Source organism: Spea bombifrons, chromosome 1, assembly GCF_027358695.1.
Source record: "Spea bombifrons isolate aSpeBom1 chromosome 1, aSpeBom1.2.pri, whole genome shotgun sequence".
NCBI classification, from domain to species: Eukaryota; Metazoa; Chordata; class Amphibia; order Anura; family Pelobatidae; genus Spea; species Spea bombifrons.
The window spans coordinates 84,838,516-84,856,006 of NC_071087.1; the positions used below are offsets into that span (position 1 = coordinate 84,838,516).

At 37.6% G+C, this 17,491-nt stretch overlaps 1 protein-coding gene across 4 annotated transcripts in view; it reads right to left on the reverse strand.

Annotated features, from left to right (window-relative positions):
• Positions 1-4,070: 4,070 nt before the first annotated feature.
• Positions 4,071-17,491, reverse strand: part of PALM2AKAP2 (PALM2 and AKAP2 fusion) — a 120,601-nt gene continuing 107,180 nt past the window's right edge. For all 4 annotated transcript variants that reach the window (XM_053465774.1, XM_053465775.1, XM_053465776.1 and 1 more), the window contains 3 exons: positions 13,904-16,232; positions 7,786-7,964; positions 4,071-4,685 (listed from right to left, as the gene is read on the reverse strand). In XM_053465774.1, coding sequence (XP_053321749.1) covers positions 4,593-4,685; positions 7,786-7,964; positions 13,904-16,232 — 2,601 coding nt within the window. In that variant the 3' untranslated portion in view covers positions 4,071-4,592. The remainder of the gene's footprint in view (positions 4,686-7,785; positions 7,965-13,903; positions 16,233-17,491) is intronic.

A 17,491-nucleotide genomic window follows, 5' to 3' on the forward strand; every position in this document is an offset into this window, starting at 1 on the left:
CTTCCTGGTGCACCAACTGGCATGGGCAAGTAGTAAAACCTCTATCACAGAATTTGTTTCTCCGTGTGTGTGTGTGCTTATATATAATTTATTATACACACATTTTTTACTTTAATTCCGCTATTCCCCACTTTCATTAACTGCACGCCTTTCTTTCTTTAAATTTTGAAACCTTTGTTTGTTCTACAACCTGTTATTTATACTGATAGACAAAACTATAACGCATAAGATATCCAATTAAACCTTTATTTTATAATAACTGTCATGTATACCGCCCAGGAATTCCCCTTCCACTCATAGCCCTACCAGATGAATTAATTCTATACGAGGCTAGCCCCACTTCCACACAAAGACACTTCACCAGAAAAGGGCGGCGTTCCAGGTAACCTACACTGGGAATTTCCCAGAAATTATCAAAAAAAAAAATCAACACATGCACATATCTCATGTAGAATACTCACGTAGATCTATAACATGATAAACATTTAGAGAAGGCAAAATGTACTTTCACCTTTTCTCTGGATACGTACATATCATAAAGAACATCACACCGATAATTATGCAACTTGATTCAAACTGATGAGAAATAAAAACACAAAAACCCACAGCAATTACAATTTGTGTTTTAATGAGAAAATAATTATATAATTGCATTGAATCCTTCACAATCGCTATAAAACAAAAGCAAGGTAACTTGTAAGTGGTTAACATATACATAAAGCCAAGTACAATAATCGGTTTGTATGCCATTAAAACACAGCCACCATTCAATGTTTGTATTAAGCTGTTAAATGGAATATTTTCTAATATGCAAGGGTAAAAACTGCAGCTTTATGTAAAATACTGTTGTAAGAAATTCACAAAGAAGAAAAAAAAAGTTGCTATTTTTGGTATCATACACTGCTATAAGCCAGCCTTTCTTCAAGTCCCAAAAACACCAAAAAATGCCAGAGACAGCAAGCAAGCAACTCTGGAGTAGCGTGTTTACGTAACTATATATTTCTATGCAATAAAACATGATTAAAGCAATTTTCGAGTCCCTGTGGTAGAATGTGAAATATAACATTTCTCTGCCAGATGTGAACAGTAATTAATGTTATATATATATATATATATATATATATATATATATATATATATATATAAAATATATTATAAAATTGAAGGGTGACCTTCATAGTGTTAAAGAAATTATGATTTCTTGAAACTACTTATAGAGTGTGCCTTTTCTTTTGTCAATCAGTGTAATGGTATTGGAAATAATTGGATTAAAAGTAAGGATCTGATTTACCTAGTGATACTGGGGGGGCCAGCATATTCATTTCCTGTACTGATATCGCCCCTTCTACATCTATCATTACAAAGGCTGCTACTAAAACGAACAGTAACAAATCTGGGGGATGCTTTATGGAGAGGATCAATGCAGATGTGAGAAGGAGGAAGTTAAAGAGCTGACCCAATGGTAGGCATTCTATATAATCGCTTACGTTAATTTGCAAGCACCACCACTTGATGAACTGTATTGGAAAGTGTGGCATATCGGCTTTCAGACCAATGCTTCAAGCGACTTTGCAATGAATATGGATATAGTTTAATACTTTAGATAGGTAGCTGTAAGTGTTGCTACTTTACAAGAAGCTTCTTAGGATTTGTGAGAAGAGACCAATATATAAAAAATATATATATAACAATGTTACATCATAGGTTATTTCTTAAATGATTACATTTTTGTCCAAAAATAAAAGCTTGCACCTGGTTGTGACAATACCTCAGGCCATGCACACCAGGAGGGAGGTATGGTAAAAGAGGGTTAACGGTTTTTGAGGTGGGTTCAGTGGTGACGGTACATTTCCAGAGTGATTTTGTCTCTATAGCAACCTTTAACCTGGTCCAATCAAAAGGATTGTTGTTATGGTGATAACATCAATGTTCAAGTGATATATATATTATATACATACACACACACATACATACGCATAAGACCTACGTGCTTCCAAAGCAGTCCTGATTAATATAATAAAAGAAACTGTAGCAGCTTTATTTAAATACTTTACTACACAGTAAGCTATTGCTTTAAGTGACATATTATATAAAAAACAACCTCACTGCTATATATATATATATATATATATATATATATATATATATATATATATGTGTGTGTGTGTGTGTGTGTGTGTTTGTGTGTGTGTGTGTGTGTGTGTGAATGTGTGATAAAGCACAAGAATAAATGATTATTTTCTGAATTCTCATACTCACTTTTGCACATGTGTTCAAAAACAAAATACTGCATTACTCTAATGCCTTTATGAACTCTTTCCAGAGACTTTAGTTTTCACCAGATGATGATGGTAAATACCTGTAGATCCACATTCTTGGGCTCATCGAAACAATGTTGTTATCTAAGAAAACAATGGTGCTCTTTGTGCACACGAGGAGCACACTGCTTCACAGCTACTACTGCCTTCTACATGACACAGCATTGCACTTATCCATTTAAAATGACCACTCTTAAACACAGGAGAAAAGAGTTGCCAGACACAGGTGAACTGGAATTTCTCTTTTTTGCCACTTCCTTCACAAAAGACAGGTTATGTATAAAGCGCACACCAAGAATATTCCATATATATATATATATATATATATCCATTCTATAGTTCTAGTCTTATTACTTACTTTTGTAGATGTTATAGCAGATACTGTTAGCCTTTAAAATGACTTACCAAAAAGAGTGAATATTGAGATAAAGATAAAAGAAAGAAAGTTATTTATTAATGAAACAAAACAGAAGAATATCCATAGACAGATAAAAAGAATATTGAAAACGGGGTGGTTCTATAGCCTTGTACCTGAAGAGCAACAATTTTATCCAAATTGTTATGCAATTTAGAAAACTCCACCTGGAAGCCTCAGCGAGGTGGCAAACCCAACAAACTGATACAATTTTGTTCTATGTATGCATACTCAACACATTTCCAAGAACAATGCAGAAATGAGAGCTACTCCATGGGAAACTGCAACTTCAAGATGCTTAAAAAAAAAACCTTTAACTATAAGCTGGTTAAGGGTCATGAGTCCCCACTAGGACTGGGGAGTCTCATGCTGGCTAGCAATGTTATAGATTCATCCACATATCTGGGAGCTCTCATGGCAGCCATAGAGGCTCTGAGTATAGCAGCTGGCTAACAGGCAACTAGGGGCAACCTTTTGTTGTCTAGATGTCTAAGTGGTATTTAGCTCTGACCACTGCCAACCTGCAATTTATACCACCGTTTGTGGCCAAGCTTTCCCTATGTGGTTACCTCCACCCAAACGGCTTTCCTGGCTCCTGCATACTAATGGAACGATCATGGGTACAATATACCCAAATGAGTCAATTAGTCAATGCAGGAAAGTAATTTAGTATCATTACTAATAGCACAGGAACCTGGGATATTACAGAGGCCGAGTTACATTCAAATCAAATGTGTTAAATCTGAGCTACTGCATAAAGAAAAAAAAATTAAGGACACACATTGTGGTTTGTTAAAGATGTGATCCTTAGTGTAACTTAATACTACTGTTAGTGAGTGATATATCATGTGACACTAGGTTTTATGGAGGTTTCATTGCCTTTTGCCGTTCTGTGTCAGTACTTTCCAAATAGTAACCCAACTTGTTGCATCTACTTCTAATGCTCTTTGCAAAGATTTAAGTGGCCCATTTTGCAAAGAAAAGCTGGCACCACTTTTTAAACATGCAAATTTCAGATATGAACAGAGCATGAAACATATTTTCACCCTGTGTTTTAGAAATATTATTTGGTTACATTCAAAATGGAAAAAGCAATACTTGATCAGCCTATTATTATCCCTGAGAGTACGCACTCAGTTTGTGATGATTTTGTCATGCTTAACACACAAACATTCTCTATGTTGTAATTGAATTAATCTAGAATACTGATACAGAACTCCCAAATGCAAGCAACCCCTTTCATATAGACATATGAAACACCATCACCTTTTTCTACAGTAACCTGCTGGTATGAATCCAAGAAGTAAAGGGTTAAGAAAACTATATGAAACATATACTTTTTCTTTTCCATTACAACTGCTAAGAAATCCAAGCATAAAACGACATATTATGGCTACAATAAGGGTGTTAGTTATTATGATTGTGCTCCACAAGAAGACAAACCCACAGACACGTGCAAATGGACCTCTGTCCCATTTGAAACATACAATGCTCCTCTTGTGGGATGTATTGCCCAAATACATCCCATCTTAAAGTGGTCCATTTCAAACAAGTCCTTTATTTCCTTTTTAAAGGAAGCATCTGCCCACTTTTTTTAGTGTCTGGTTTTGGACATCAAATAAGCTGTGCTCTGCCATGTAGGGGCTGCTCCTCCTGCCAGAGACCATTTTCCTGAGAGTCCACCAAAGCTCAGCTGGTCTTGTATGCACACCAACTGCTGCCGATTTTTTATCTCCGTCTTACAAACAAGGTCAGCATTATCTCTATTTGGGCTGCCCAGATTGTATAATGTTCAATAAATATATGATTAAATGATTCTTTTTTGGTTTCTGGATATACTCTCATTAGGAATGGAATACTTATTCATCCTCTTCACGATTGGCATATATCCCAGCTTCCCATCGTAGAGCGAGTGCACTCTTCCTCCGGTTTACTCTTACGGCTTCCAGGACCTGAAATAATTCAATGGTTGATAAATGTGATTGCGTTAATCTGATGATCTGCAAGAGCGTTATCTTTCCAGAGGAACAATTCTACCACCATCATACATACACTACATGCATATCAATAACTTTACGACTAAGTCGTCAGAGAAAGTAATGAGTTATGAAAACTAGTGAAATATACTTAGTAAATTAACTTCACAGATTACAATGGCAAATTAGGTAAAATGAACAAAACAAGATGGATAAATGGAAACTGAAAAGTAAAAAGGTAATGGATGTACCATATTGGCCCCAAATATGGGCCTCCTATATTCCTTAAATAGGCCACATCCTTAAATATGAAAAATTAAAAAATGTACATTTTTTTTAAAACAGGCTTAAACCCTTTAGCTGCTTTGTGGCACCAGTTTGATGAAGGGTCTTAGTTGTGCGTGCATGACTGTGCACAAAGCAAGATCGATAAAAACATGGTTTAACAAGCTTGGTATGGAGGAACTCGAGTGGCCTTTGGGATGAACTGGAATGCTGATTGCGAGCCAGGCCATCTCGTCCAACACCAGTGCTCTTTTGCTGAATGGGCACAAATTTCCACAAACACACCCCAAAATCACGTGGAAAGCCTTTCAAGAAGAGTGGGGCTACCAACATATTAGTGCACGTGGTTTTGGAATGGGATGACCAACAAGTTCATATAGGAATAATGGTCAGGTGTCCACATACTTTTGGTCATATAGTATACTTTACGTCTTATCAGCTGATCTCTTTTGTGGCATTTTATAGTTACATGTTGGTTTACTAGTAACCCTTATTCCATACACGTACGTTGGACATGGATAAGGCAATTTGGAAACACTTATTTAAAACCCCATTGCTAATAAATACTTATCTACAATCCTCTAAACAAATGCATGACAGACAAAAGACAAAATACACACACAAAGAAAGGCAACCACCCCATCTCTTAAGAGTGCACGCATGCAGCCTGGAGAAAACAAGCATTTCTAGGTACCTCAGAAGTAACTCTGTAAGACAGTAATTTACAGGTGTACTGGTGAGAAAAAGGAAGAGAAGAGCATTAGTGCAGCAGATGTACACACAGACACAGAGCCGATACTAGGAAAGTGGCTAGCGGTATACAGCGGTAGCCTGGCATGCGATATACAGAGAAAGAGTGCAGAGGTTTAGCTATCAGGTTGTAGTCGGTAGTATACAGACTGACGAGAAGAAAAACATGGACAGAAAGGAATGAAAGTTTATCAACAACGCTACGAATTCAGCAGGCCAAAGACACACAAAACACAAATGCTGGATGGTTAGTTGCAGAAGGCACATGTGGACAGTCACCAGTTTCCTTGTCTCCCTATAAAAGGTTGGTTATTAATTGCTTGCCCAGAGCAACGGGCTGAAAGCTATCGCTTTAATATATAAACCACGTATGGTAAACAACTGTATGTCCTACAGCTGTTTGCTATTTTATGTTTTTTTTAAAGTGATTACATTCCTCAAGGTACTGAAGTCTGTGAACTAACTCAGAAATCTCCGGCTTCGCTGAAGAGATCTAGCCTGGAGGACACACGGCCAGCACTTATAGCATTCTCTGTTCCATGTGTCATTAAGTAAAATCATTACATAGAAATAGGCTTGCTGACCTAAAAAATTCCTGAAGCATTTTTAGCTTACACACATCACCAGTGGTGGGATTGAGCTGGTTCTTACCGGTTCACGCAAACCGTTTCTTAATTACCCTATTATAGGCTGCACTTTCCCCCAACTTAAAGTGGTTGTGCAGCCTATAATTGGGTTTAGGATCCAGATCCCCCGCGGCGCTGCAGGGGACTTGGATCCTCCTTTCCGGCAGCAGCGGACGTCTGTGCGATGCAGACAACCCCGCTGCTCCACCCACCCTCCTCACTGAACGGGGCTGTCACTGCCCACGAAGGTCACTGAGTTGCCAGCTGACTCAATTCTATTTCGGATCAACGGGGACGGCTTCTTAAAATGCCACCCTTGTCGATTTGAAATAGAAGTTAGTCGGCCGGCGTCGCTCAATATCATTCGTGGGCGGCACCAGCGCTGCTCAATTACCTTTGTGGGCGGTGCCAGCCCCGTTCAGTGAGGAGACTGGGGGCAAAGGCAAACATGTCACTAAACATGGGACTATGGGAAGCTATTTAGTGACAAAGACGCCTATGGGAAACTGGGGCCAGAGTTAATTAATAGGATTAATTAATGGTAATTAAAAGTATGCACTTGTTCTTTTTAGATGATTGCTTGAGATGTTTTTAATGTGACAAATGCAATTGATAAAACATCAAAGGAGGCATCATAAATTTGTAAAAAAAAAATACTTACTTTTATTAATAGCATTTGTCACATAAACAATTCACAATCAATTATCTAAAAAGCACCAGTGCATACTTTTTCCAGACTTCTATTGAGCACTTTGATTAACTGCTTTTCATATATATATGTATATGTAGAAATATATATATTTGCTAAACAGCTTGAAATTGTTTAAAGTGCATTTTTTACAGTAGATTTTACTCATTTATGTGACTCTCTGTGTGCGTGAGAGACTGCCTGAGTCTCTGTGTGCGTGAGAGACTGCCTGAGTCTCTCTCTGTGTGCGTGAGAGACTGCCTGAGTCTCTCTCTGTGTGCGTGAGAGACTGCCTGAGTCTGTGTGTGTGTGAGAGACTGCCCGAGTCTCTGTGTGCGTGAGAGACTGCCTGAGTCTGTGTGTGTGTGTGAGAGACTGCCTGAGTCTGTGTGTGTGTGCGTGAGAGACTGCCTGAGTCTCTGTGTGCGTGAGAGACTGCCTGAGTCCCTCTCTGTGTGCGTTAATACAAAAAAAACCTAATATAGCAAATGCATTTAATTGCATTTTGGAGGAAATGTATGGTAAGCCGAGAGCTTTTATTATAAATGCAAATTTATAAAATGTATACACATAGAAAACAATTACAGGACAAAGTGCTAAATGCAGAACAATTACAATGGAAACCAATGGACTTCTGAATGCTTTACATTTAGCATTTTGACCCAATGACATGGGTCTTTGAATTAAATGGTTGGCTAATTAAAAAGGTACTAGGCGGAAAACTTACACTAGCATCATCCATTCGATCACGCCGTTTAGTTTTGTGTGTCTCAAAATCATCCATGAGTGTTTGCATGAGATTTTTAGGGCGCTGAGATCCAGCCCCTTCTTCAGAAATCTGATCAGGCAGACCTGGGGAACATTCAGCTCTTGGTGACGTGGGGGTCCTCACCTTTTCGATTTTCCCTGAAAGAGTAAGAAATCATATTAGTACAGCCATTGAAAAAACATATTAGGGTCAGTAGGGCTCACATGTAGCATTTGCAACGTATTAGCTGTCAGTAGGACAGGTACAGGTTTATACACCTCGTTTTCTGAGAATTTCCAATGGGCATTTCATAAATTATGTACAAAGTAAACCTATTAAAAAACATTCAAGTACTATATAGGTCTTGGTCTGTCCATGTTTTACAATAAGTAATACACTATTGTCTAGGTGCCATCGTGAGCAAGCGGGGCTGGTAGCAGTCAGCCTGGGGGACGTGGATGGCCCAAATTACGGTTGACATCAAACCCACTATACAGTGCGGTTCAGCTCACATTTTACTACTAGGAAAAACATGTAAGAAATATAAAAGGTCACGGTCTAAGCGCTGCCTACAGACCTTCTCGCTGTAAACACTCTCTTGTGTAGAATGGTAAGTAAAACACAACAAAACAACCCTTCCTGTAGTGGCCTCAAATCTTCAAAATACAGCATCCCAAGAGACAGTTGCCACCCTTCCCTCCTTTGTTTCTATAGAAAAGGCTAGTTATATCAATACTTGGATAGACCAGTTTTGATCAGTTTGAGCCTGCAGACAACTTCATACCTTTAGTGGTGAAGTGCAATTGGAGTGCATGCTTGCCAGGCAATTTGCCGCTCTTCAGGCATGTAAAGCAACATGCAGTTGGTTTAACAATCTTATAAAATTGAACCAGTTAAATAGCTAGTGAGCAATTCATGTTTTAAGTCTCATGTTTACTTTGTACAAAAAAAACAGCTACTTGTGACACTGATTTGTGCAATAAAGAAAAATATTTGTGTATATATAACCAATGTACAATTTTATCAATGTATATTAATTAAAGGTGTTTATACATATGAGTGGGTAGTTATGTCAACTTTATGTCAACTTGATGTATTATTTTGTGTGATAAAGGGAATGGCCACTAGGTGTCACACTACTACCATATAATATGCATGTAGGAACCTGCCGTATACAAGCAGCTAGAATCAATGTTCTGCACAGCAAAAAAAAAAAAAAACTAAGTTTCTTTACATGTGCTATCACTGGAATCATTCTGGACCTTGTTACTATTTGAATGGAAACAAAATCACTTACATATAAAAGTGCTTTTACACTTCGGGAAGACATTGGAGACTTTTATCGTTTCAAGCCAATAAACCTAAGCAATTCTGTCATTGAATTATTTCCTCTGGAGGTTTAATCACATAAAAACATTTATGAATATTTATCCAGTTTATGGCAATAACAAACCATTGCCACATTTTTGTGCCACATGAAAAACGCTAGTGGTAAAATTAAGGCAAAATGTTACTTGATTGAAACCAGTAATCATATGCACTTGGCTAACTTTATTTCCTAAAGGTCCCTTTTAAATATAATTTTTCACCCTGAAAATCCACGCAAGGATTCATGAGAATTCCCTGTATGCATTTGTCTCTTCCTCTTTGGCTCAAAGCAGATACGTAAAGCCGAGCTCAAGTTTGCCAGTGTGCATTTGAGGTTTATTCTGCCAAACCAGCTCCAGACCTGGCTTGCAAGAGAGTTTATAGAAAAAAAGAAAAAAAGACGTGAATAACCTAAAATCACGTGTGGTGTATATAGTGTACAAATGATATAATACTTCCCTGATAAGACTGCAGCAACCCAAAAAACGAACACTCTTCCTCAGGGTGTGAAAAATCCAACGAACCAAACAATAATGGGGCGCAGATACATATAAGGAAAAAAGCACAAACAAAAACAATAGTGTAGAGTGTAAAACCAATATTATATGTGAATAGAATATTGCACTCACAAAAATAATGGATGAATCAGACCCGTCTATGTTGAATGCAAAGTGTCTTTAATGTTCTTGTAAATCTAAAAAATAAACTTAAAATAGTGCAATATCCGAGAGGATATAAAAATAGCCAGCAGGAAATCCACTCACATTTTGTTCATGCACCAAAGTGCTTGGAAAGTGTCAGCAAGAAGTCCACCGGTATAAAGATGTAAAATGATAGTAGTAGTCCAAGAAAAGTACTTCCAAACGCGTTTCGCCAACCTGGCTTCTTCAGTAGAAGTATAATCCGTAAAGTAATTGATTTTATTCGATTGCTGTATTTTTATACAGCTACTTCCGCATATACGTCGTCTCGCGTCGTTCGTTGTCGTCATCACGTCGTCCGTTTTCGTCATCGCGTTGTCCGTTTTTTTAAACGCCGTCTATTTTCGTTTATTGTTGTTTTTTCGTCAATTTGCGTCATTCCGCCCTATCGCGAGTCATCTTTATCTTCCGTTTTCCCTTTTTATTCTTGTGTATTTTTCTTTCACCATGTGGGTAGAGATCGAGGAGTAAAATGATTGTGTTGCCTGGTTCCGTATATCTACGAGAATCCTAGGTGAGCGACTCGAGTAGGCGGCTCAAATGGGCGACTCAATTTGAGATGCGATCATCTCAAGAATTAAAGAGAGACATATAGTTAAAATTGATTACCTAGGTAAGTAAAAGTTCTTATCATATCCTTATCGGCGGGTATAGACGGTAAAGACACGAGGAGAGAACGCAACGGAGAGAGGACATAAAAGGAAAAACACATCCACCAAGAACAGAATTGTGTATGAAATTAAAAACAATATTACGAGTGTCTAATAAATAAATATAAAAAGTGTCTCCTAATGACACATCAAGTGTTTATCTATTTAGAGACAAGATCCAATCATTATCACATCAATTCACATTCATCACAAGTCACACATCACAGATAAGTCACACATCACAGAGAAATGATTCTATCTATACTAGAATAGTAATCATCAGACCACATCACATATATTATATTTATATTTTTATTTAATATATCATAAAAATAATATTGATTCATTCATTAGGAGACACTTTTTATATTTATTTATATTTTACTCGAGTCGCTCACCTAGGATTCTCGTAGATATACGGAACCAGGCAACACAATCATTTTACTCCTCGATCTCTACCCACATGGTGAAAGAAAAATACACAAGAATAAAAAGGGAAAACGGAAGATAAAGATGACTCGCGATAGGGCGGAATGACGCAAATTGACGAAAAAACAACAATAAACGAAAATAGACGGCGTTTAAAAAAACGGACAACGCGATGACGAAAACGGACGACGTGATGACGACAACGAACGACGCGAGACGACGTATATGCGGAAGTAGCTGTATAAAAATACAGCAATCGAATAAAATCAATTACTTTACGGATTATACTTCTACTGAAGAAGCCAGGTTGGCGAAACGCGTTTGGAAGTACTTTTCTTGGACTACTACTATCATTTTACATCTTTATACCGGTGGACTTCTTGCTGACACTTTCCAAGCACTTTGGTGCATGAACAAAATGTGAGTGGATTTCCTGCTGGCTATTTTTATATCCTCTCGGATATTGCACTATTTTAAGTTTATTTTTTAGATTTACAAGAACATTAAAGACACTTTGCATTCAACATAGACGGGTCTGATTCATCCATTATTTTTGTGAGTGCAATATTCTATTCACATATAATATTGGTTTTACACTCTACACTATTGTTTTTGTTTGTGCTTTTTTCCTTATATGTATCTGCGCCCCATTATTGTTTGGTTCGTTGCAAGAGAGTTTAACTGGGTCTACCTAGGGTATCTTGTTTTTACTTCCATGTAGCTGGCATGATCATTTTTTTCTTAAAATACTGTATCATAATACCATTTTTTCTCTGTTTTACAGCTACAATACAATGCTAAGCATTTCCCTACACTATACTCAAACAGGAGAACAAGAGTCAAAAATCTGCAAAACCATCCCTGAATAAGGTTAACCGAGTTCACTGAAAACATGCGGATGACAAAACATAACATCACTTAATGAAATGATCCTATAAAGCATACAAAATAAGAATGCTTTGTTCAGAGCTTCCATCTATCTGTCAAATTTATAGTTTAATAATATATTTATATAAATAACATTTACACTCGAATACAGTTGAGTGACTGATCCATCTCTCTCCTCTGTAAATCCACATTGCTATGTTATACACTACTTGTTATGCTATGTTTACCAATTGAAGTACGAACGTTCTATAGTCAGTAATAATTATTACACACAGATGCATGCTTAGCACATGTTTTCTATTTGATCGCCCATGGCGATCATTGGCCATCCACATTATGTCTGGTAAAAGAAAACAAAAACAAAACAATATTCCAAGTGCTATATTCCGATACCTAAGTAGACTACACAGATATTGTGAGTAACAGAAAAATATTGGAGGGAGTTCCTCTTTATGGTATTTCGGGTCATTTTTATCTGGTTTCCTCAATGGCATGCTTGGTACATCTGTCTGCGGCGTTTTTTTGCCAAGTCCTTTCTTGCTTTTGTCCAACAGCTGTCAGCCAGGCGTTCTGCTTATCTTCATAGAGCATTGTATAGCCAGGACTCTTCAGGGAACCCAAGCATATCCAACAAACCCACTAAGCTCTAAAAAACCTTCAACACTAGTTTCGCTTTGCCCTTACCATGTAACATTAAATATCAGCCAAAAATCCAATTATACTTAGGCCATGTAGCCAAGCAAACATTTTCTTATAAACAACATAAAATTTCACTCCTTGAACCATACACGTCACCTGTCAAAATATCTCCTTTCCTATTGCTCTCTCTTTTTCATCCACAACTCTGTACCAGAACAAAAAATAAGCTTAACAAGCTTAAAAACCACCCATAATGAAACAAAAACGGTGAGACAGATAATCTAGGTATCAGATCATCGGCAAATTATATCAATTATGTTTTATGTCAACACTGCCTCTATCTATTAATAGCTACTTCATTCCAGGAAAACAAATGTAAAACCCTACGATGCTTCTTCATAATATAGAGTGTGTGTGTCAGAATGTGATTATTATTAATTAGAATAATACTAACCCAGTAACGCAAGTCTAGTTCTAATTGGAAATGTTTAAGAATAACATACATAAACCCCCATAAATGTCGGCACTGGCAGCAAAATGCTTTGGCTGCGGACGAGACCCATGACTAGTTATAGTAGTCTTTAAAACTAGAGGGCCTGGGGTTGTCATTTTGTTGACAGCGTTTTTTTTTTTCACTTGGCATTCAATATGAGCTTATCCATTAGAGATTTGTAGAAAAGCCTGTACTGTGAGGAGATTAAACAGACAATACTTATGTACACGACACATTTTTTTTTGTGAACTCTGTTCCAATGACCCAGTTGTAAAGGACAAAAAGTAAATAGTGTTTGAAATGTTAAAAATATGGCAACAATATAGGTTTTTTACTGTTCAATTCAATCTTATAATTAAACAACGTCCTTGTTTACGAATCACTTATACTTATGCTATCCCTTGGTCAACTAAACTACACTGACAGATACACTCAAGAGGCATTTTTGCTTAAATTTATATCCAGGCATGTTGGTGATTGATATTGTGTAATATGAACGGGTTTAGGACTGGGGAGATTTACATTTTTTTTAAAAATGTATATATTTATGTGACCTAGAATCTGCACAAAAATCTAAAATGACATAAAAATATTGAGTTTTAGAATCTATTTTAATGCAGGGGCGTACCATAAGGTGCAGGTGGGCACCTGGTCTTCCAAGGTACACAAGTTGACTTCTTGAAGCTGGTACTAAAGATGTCTACTATGAAAGACTAATGAACAAAATAACTCAAAACAGCAAAGTCACATGGTGGTTTAAACTTGAGTAATTTAACTAATCATTTAATGTGAGGACATTTGGAGGCTAAATATCAAAACTGTGTAAAGCAGACATGTCAAATATGCCTCAGGGCAACACCTCTTCCATTTTTTATGTATGTAATGAGAGTCACACATGATTAATCATAATGAAAGAACAGAAGCCTTACCAGGAGCTGTCTTGTAGGAGACTGTTCTAGTGGGCGCTACTGGTGCGTTTTTGCTAGAAGGGCTTTGTGGGCCTGACATGCTCTGCCTCTGTCTCTTGAGTTCCTGTTCTCTCTCCTGCGCCGCTCTGATCTCTTCCTCAATCATAGATAATGTTTTCTGCTTCTTCGATCTTAGTTTAAAGGGCCCCACGGTAATTTCTTGCTCTTGTGTAGCCAAAATTGAAGCAGTGCTTCTTAGCTCAGCAGCTTGGGAGTACTTACTGAAGTAACTCTCTTGCTTATTTTCTTCAATGATCTCTTCAGTGGTCAGTGGAGCTATGCTTAAGGGTTGAATTGTTTTTCGCAGGGGTTCCTTCTCTGGTTCTGGAGTCTTTGGTATCACTGTCACCCCCTTGGCTTCTTGTACTGGTGATGAAACCTGAGGTGGTTTAAATATTGCTTTGTCACAAGCTTCTGTGTTCACTGGTGGGGTGGGCGTGCTCATGACCACTCTTGACTCATCTACGTTCTCATTATCACTTAAGTGCCTACTATCAGATAGACTGTCGTTTTCAGGGCAACTGATCATTCCTGCTTTCTCTGCCAGAGCTTGTTGAATTACGTTATGAACCAAAACACCAGCACGATACTCTAATTGATCATCCAGAGAAATGGAATCATGCAGTGTGGATGAGGGTGAACAAAAACCTTGATCGCTAAAGAACTTGGAGCCTTCAGATGGGGTGTTATCATAAAGAGGTGTTTGTGATTGAGAGATGTCTCCGAGGGAATTTTCATGTACAGCACTCATGGTCTCAATTGAAGCACCGCTGTCGCTAATATTGTCCATGCTGAAATCATTTGAAAGTGTCTCCATGATTGTAGTGTCCTGAGATTTCAAGGAAAGGTCATCTAAACCAGAGTCCAGCTCCTCTGGAAGAGAAGAAAATGTGACAGATTTTGAAAATTGGTCTGACACATCACTTTCATCACCCTTCACAACTGAAAATGTTGCAGTGGCACTTAAGAATTCTGTCGATGGTTCTGCCACATGCCTCTGAGAGCCAGGTTGCTGATCTTCCGATGCACAAGTCACCAGCTCTGCTTTTATCACAGGCATTTCATCTGATTCCACATTTGCCATGTCACCACATGCAGGCAACGGATTTGTCACTGTGATGGATGATTGAGGATGACTTGCAGGGCTTACTTTATAGAAAGGCTTAACTGAATAAAGGATAGGTGTAACAGGTTTCTTTGGTGGTCCTTTAAAGTTAGGCTGACCTGTATTGTCGTTAAGAAACTGTTTCCTTGCGGCTGAAAAATCAATTTGTTCTGTGACAATGTCGTCCTTATTAACTGCAGTTGACTCAGAAGGAACAAAGTGGGTAGTAGTACTTTTCATTGGTGGTGGGAAAGATGATCCTTGTTGCAGTTTTTGTTTACGTTCTTTGTACCTCATGTGCGATTCTAAATGTTCAGCATCTAACTGTTCTTCTAGAGTTTTTTCCTGTGGTGGATTCCACCACTTTGTTGCAATAGTAGGGTTTTTCTTTACTGCTTGACTTTTGATAAGTTCCATTCTCTCCTTTTCTAGCTCTAGAACCTCTTCTGAAGGTCTCACTTTCCGCACCCTAAAATGTTCTTTTTCATTAAAATCTTCAAATAATTTTGATGGTTTCTTTTCCTCATGAAACGCACGCAACTCAAATTTAGCCTCTTTTTTAATAGTTTTCACCATATTTTCCCCATCTCTAGATGACCTCCGTGAACTGTTTGAAGAATTTGGACTTGCTGGATTAAAGAACTCCTCATTTGTTTCATGTTTCAGTTCCCCATGTGAATGACCATTCATTTTAAGAGGCTCCCTCTCTTCAGTAGGCTCATTTAACTCTACTATAGGAAGAGGTTTACGGTCCACTGCTATAGACTCTACTTTGGAGGGAAAATCCTCATTTGTAACACTGACAGAAGGTCCTGACCCATCAACAATTATGGTTGTAGGTTCGGGAGAAGAAGAGCCATTGAATGGGTTTTCCATAGATGTATCACAACAATTTGCTTCCAATACTTCATCTAAATATCGGATTTCCTTAGCAACATCACTGTCTATTGATTCATGTCTATCTTTCAGTCCATTTTGGCTTTGACCAGCAGAAAGTAAAACAATTTGATTGTCAAGTGGCTCATCTGGCATTACCAATGTGACGCCTTTATGCTCTGAGACCTGGACCTCAATCTCCATAGTTTCTTTGTTTGTTAAGATAAGGTTTGTACAGTCAGAAGTGTTGGCACTATTTTGATCTTGGTCTTTTCTCAATTTAAGATCATCCTCTAACGTTTGAGGTTTCTGAAAAAAACAAACATGAACAAATTTACAAATTAAATACCTAGAATAATTCATAACAAAATGTATAAAACCAAAGCTATATAACCAAAGTTATCAGCAAAATAATATACATTATTCACACAGACATATATTTTGTATCCAAAAATATGAGTGAGCTATAGGAAACAGAAGGACAGGCATTGAAAAATCAGAATAAAAGAAGGGAATGGATGCAGTGTGGCCAGTTACAAACAAGGAAAAGAAAATAAAGCTGACTTTGAATGCATAAAAAGATAAAATATAATGTGGCACTTATATCATATCATATCATATGTGTTAAATTGAATGTGATGGCTGGACAGTAACACTAACTCAGCTGTGTCCAACTCTAGACCATTTGCAATGACTACTATGTCTATGTGCGAAGGCTGTGAAGAATGTAGAAACTTTACAAAATTATTCTGAATTGTGTCTTTTCCGGCAGCACAGAAACCTAGAATCTCCTATGCCTACTACCTGCAAACGTAGGACAAAACATATTTAAAAAACAATAAACGCATCCTCCTTAAACATTCCTTATACCAGCAAAACCTTTTTCGCTTGTAAGCCCTATTTTTTTTGCCTATTATGTTAAGAAACACGTTAAGTCCATGGGAAAAAAACATGTTCACTGAATGGTGGCTTGTATTTCACGTCAACAGTAATAGGACAGGATGCAGAGAAATTCCTCACATGCCACTTGGGTCCCCCAGGAATTAGCATCTGACCTACCCTATAAGAATGGCCTTAGAAGTTACTTCTCCCAGCCGGTTTTTGTGTAGTCTTCCAATTCTCATCATACCTACAGCTCTGTCCCTCTTTATTTTTCTTACAGTTAGCTTTCTAAGCAGTATTTATAGCTGGTGTGCAAAGGAGTTATATGTTTCAAGCTTTTATCATTTACCACCTCATTAATTCAGAAGCCAGACACATAACCTTCCTTTTGAGGTCATTCTTTTCCATAATTTCAATCCGTCACAAAAATGCCAAGGCGTGACGTAAGTAATATTTTCAATGCACGTGTTTCCACGATCCACTAATCTACTAAACAGAGTTTAGGTTGTGCTCTGTAGTTCTGTGTACTACGGTGTTCAGTGTGGCTCATGTGGTTTCCATTATAGTACAAACAGAAATTACTAGAAGGTACTGGTTGAATACATATAAAAGGCAGAATAATAATACCGGTTCCTGTACTGTTTATTTGCCATCAGGAGTCCTATTGAGAGTAGTTACTACATTTT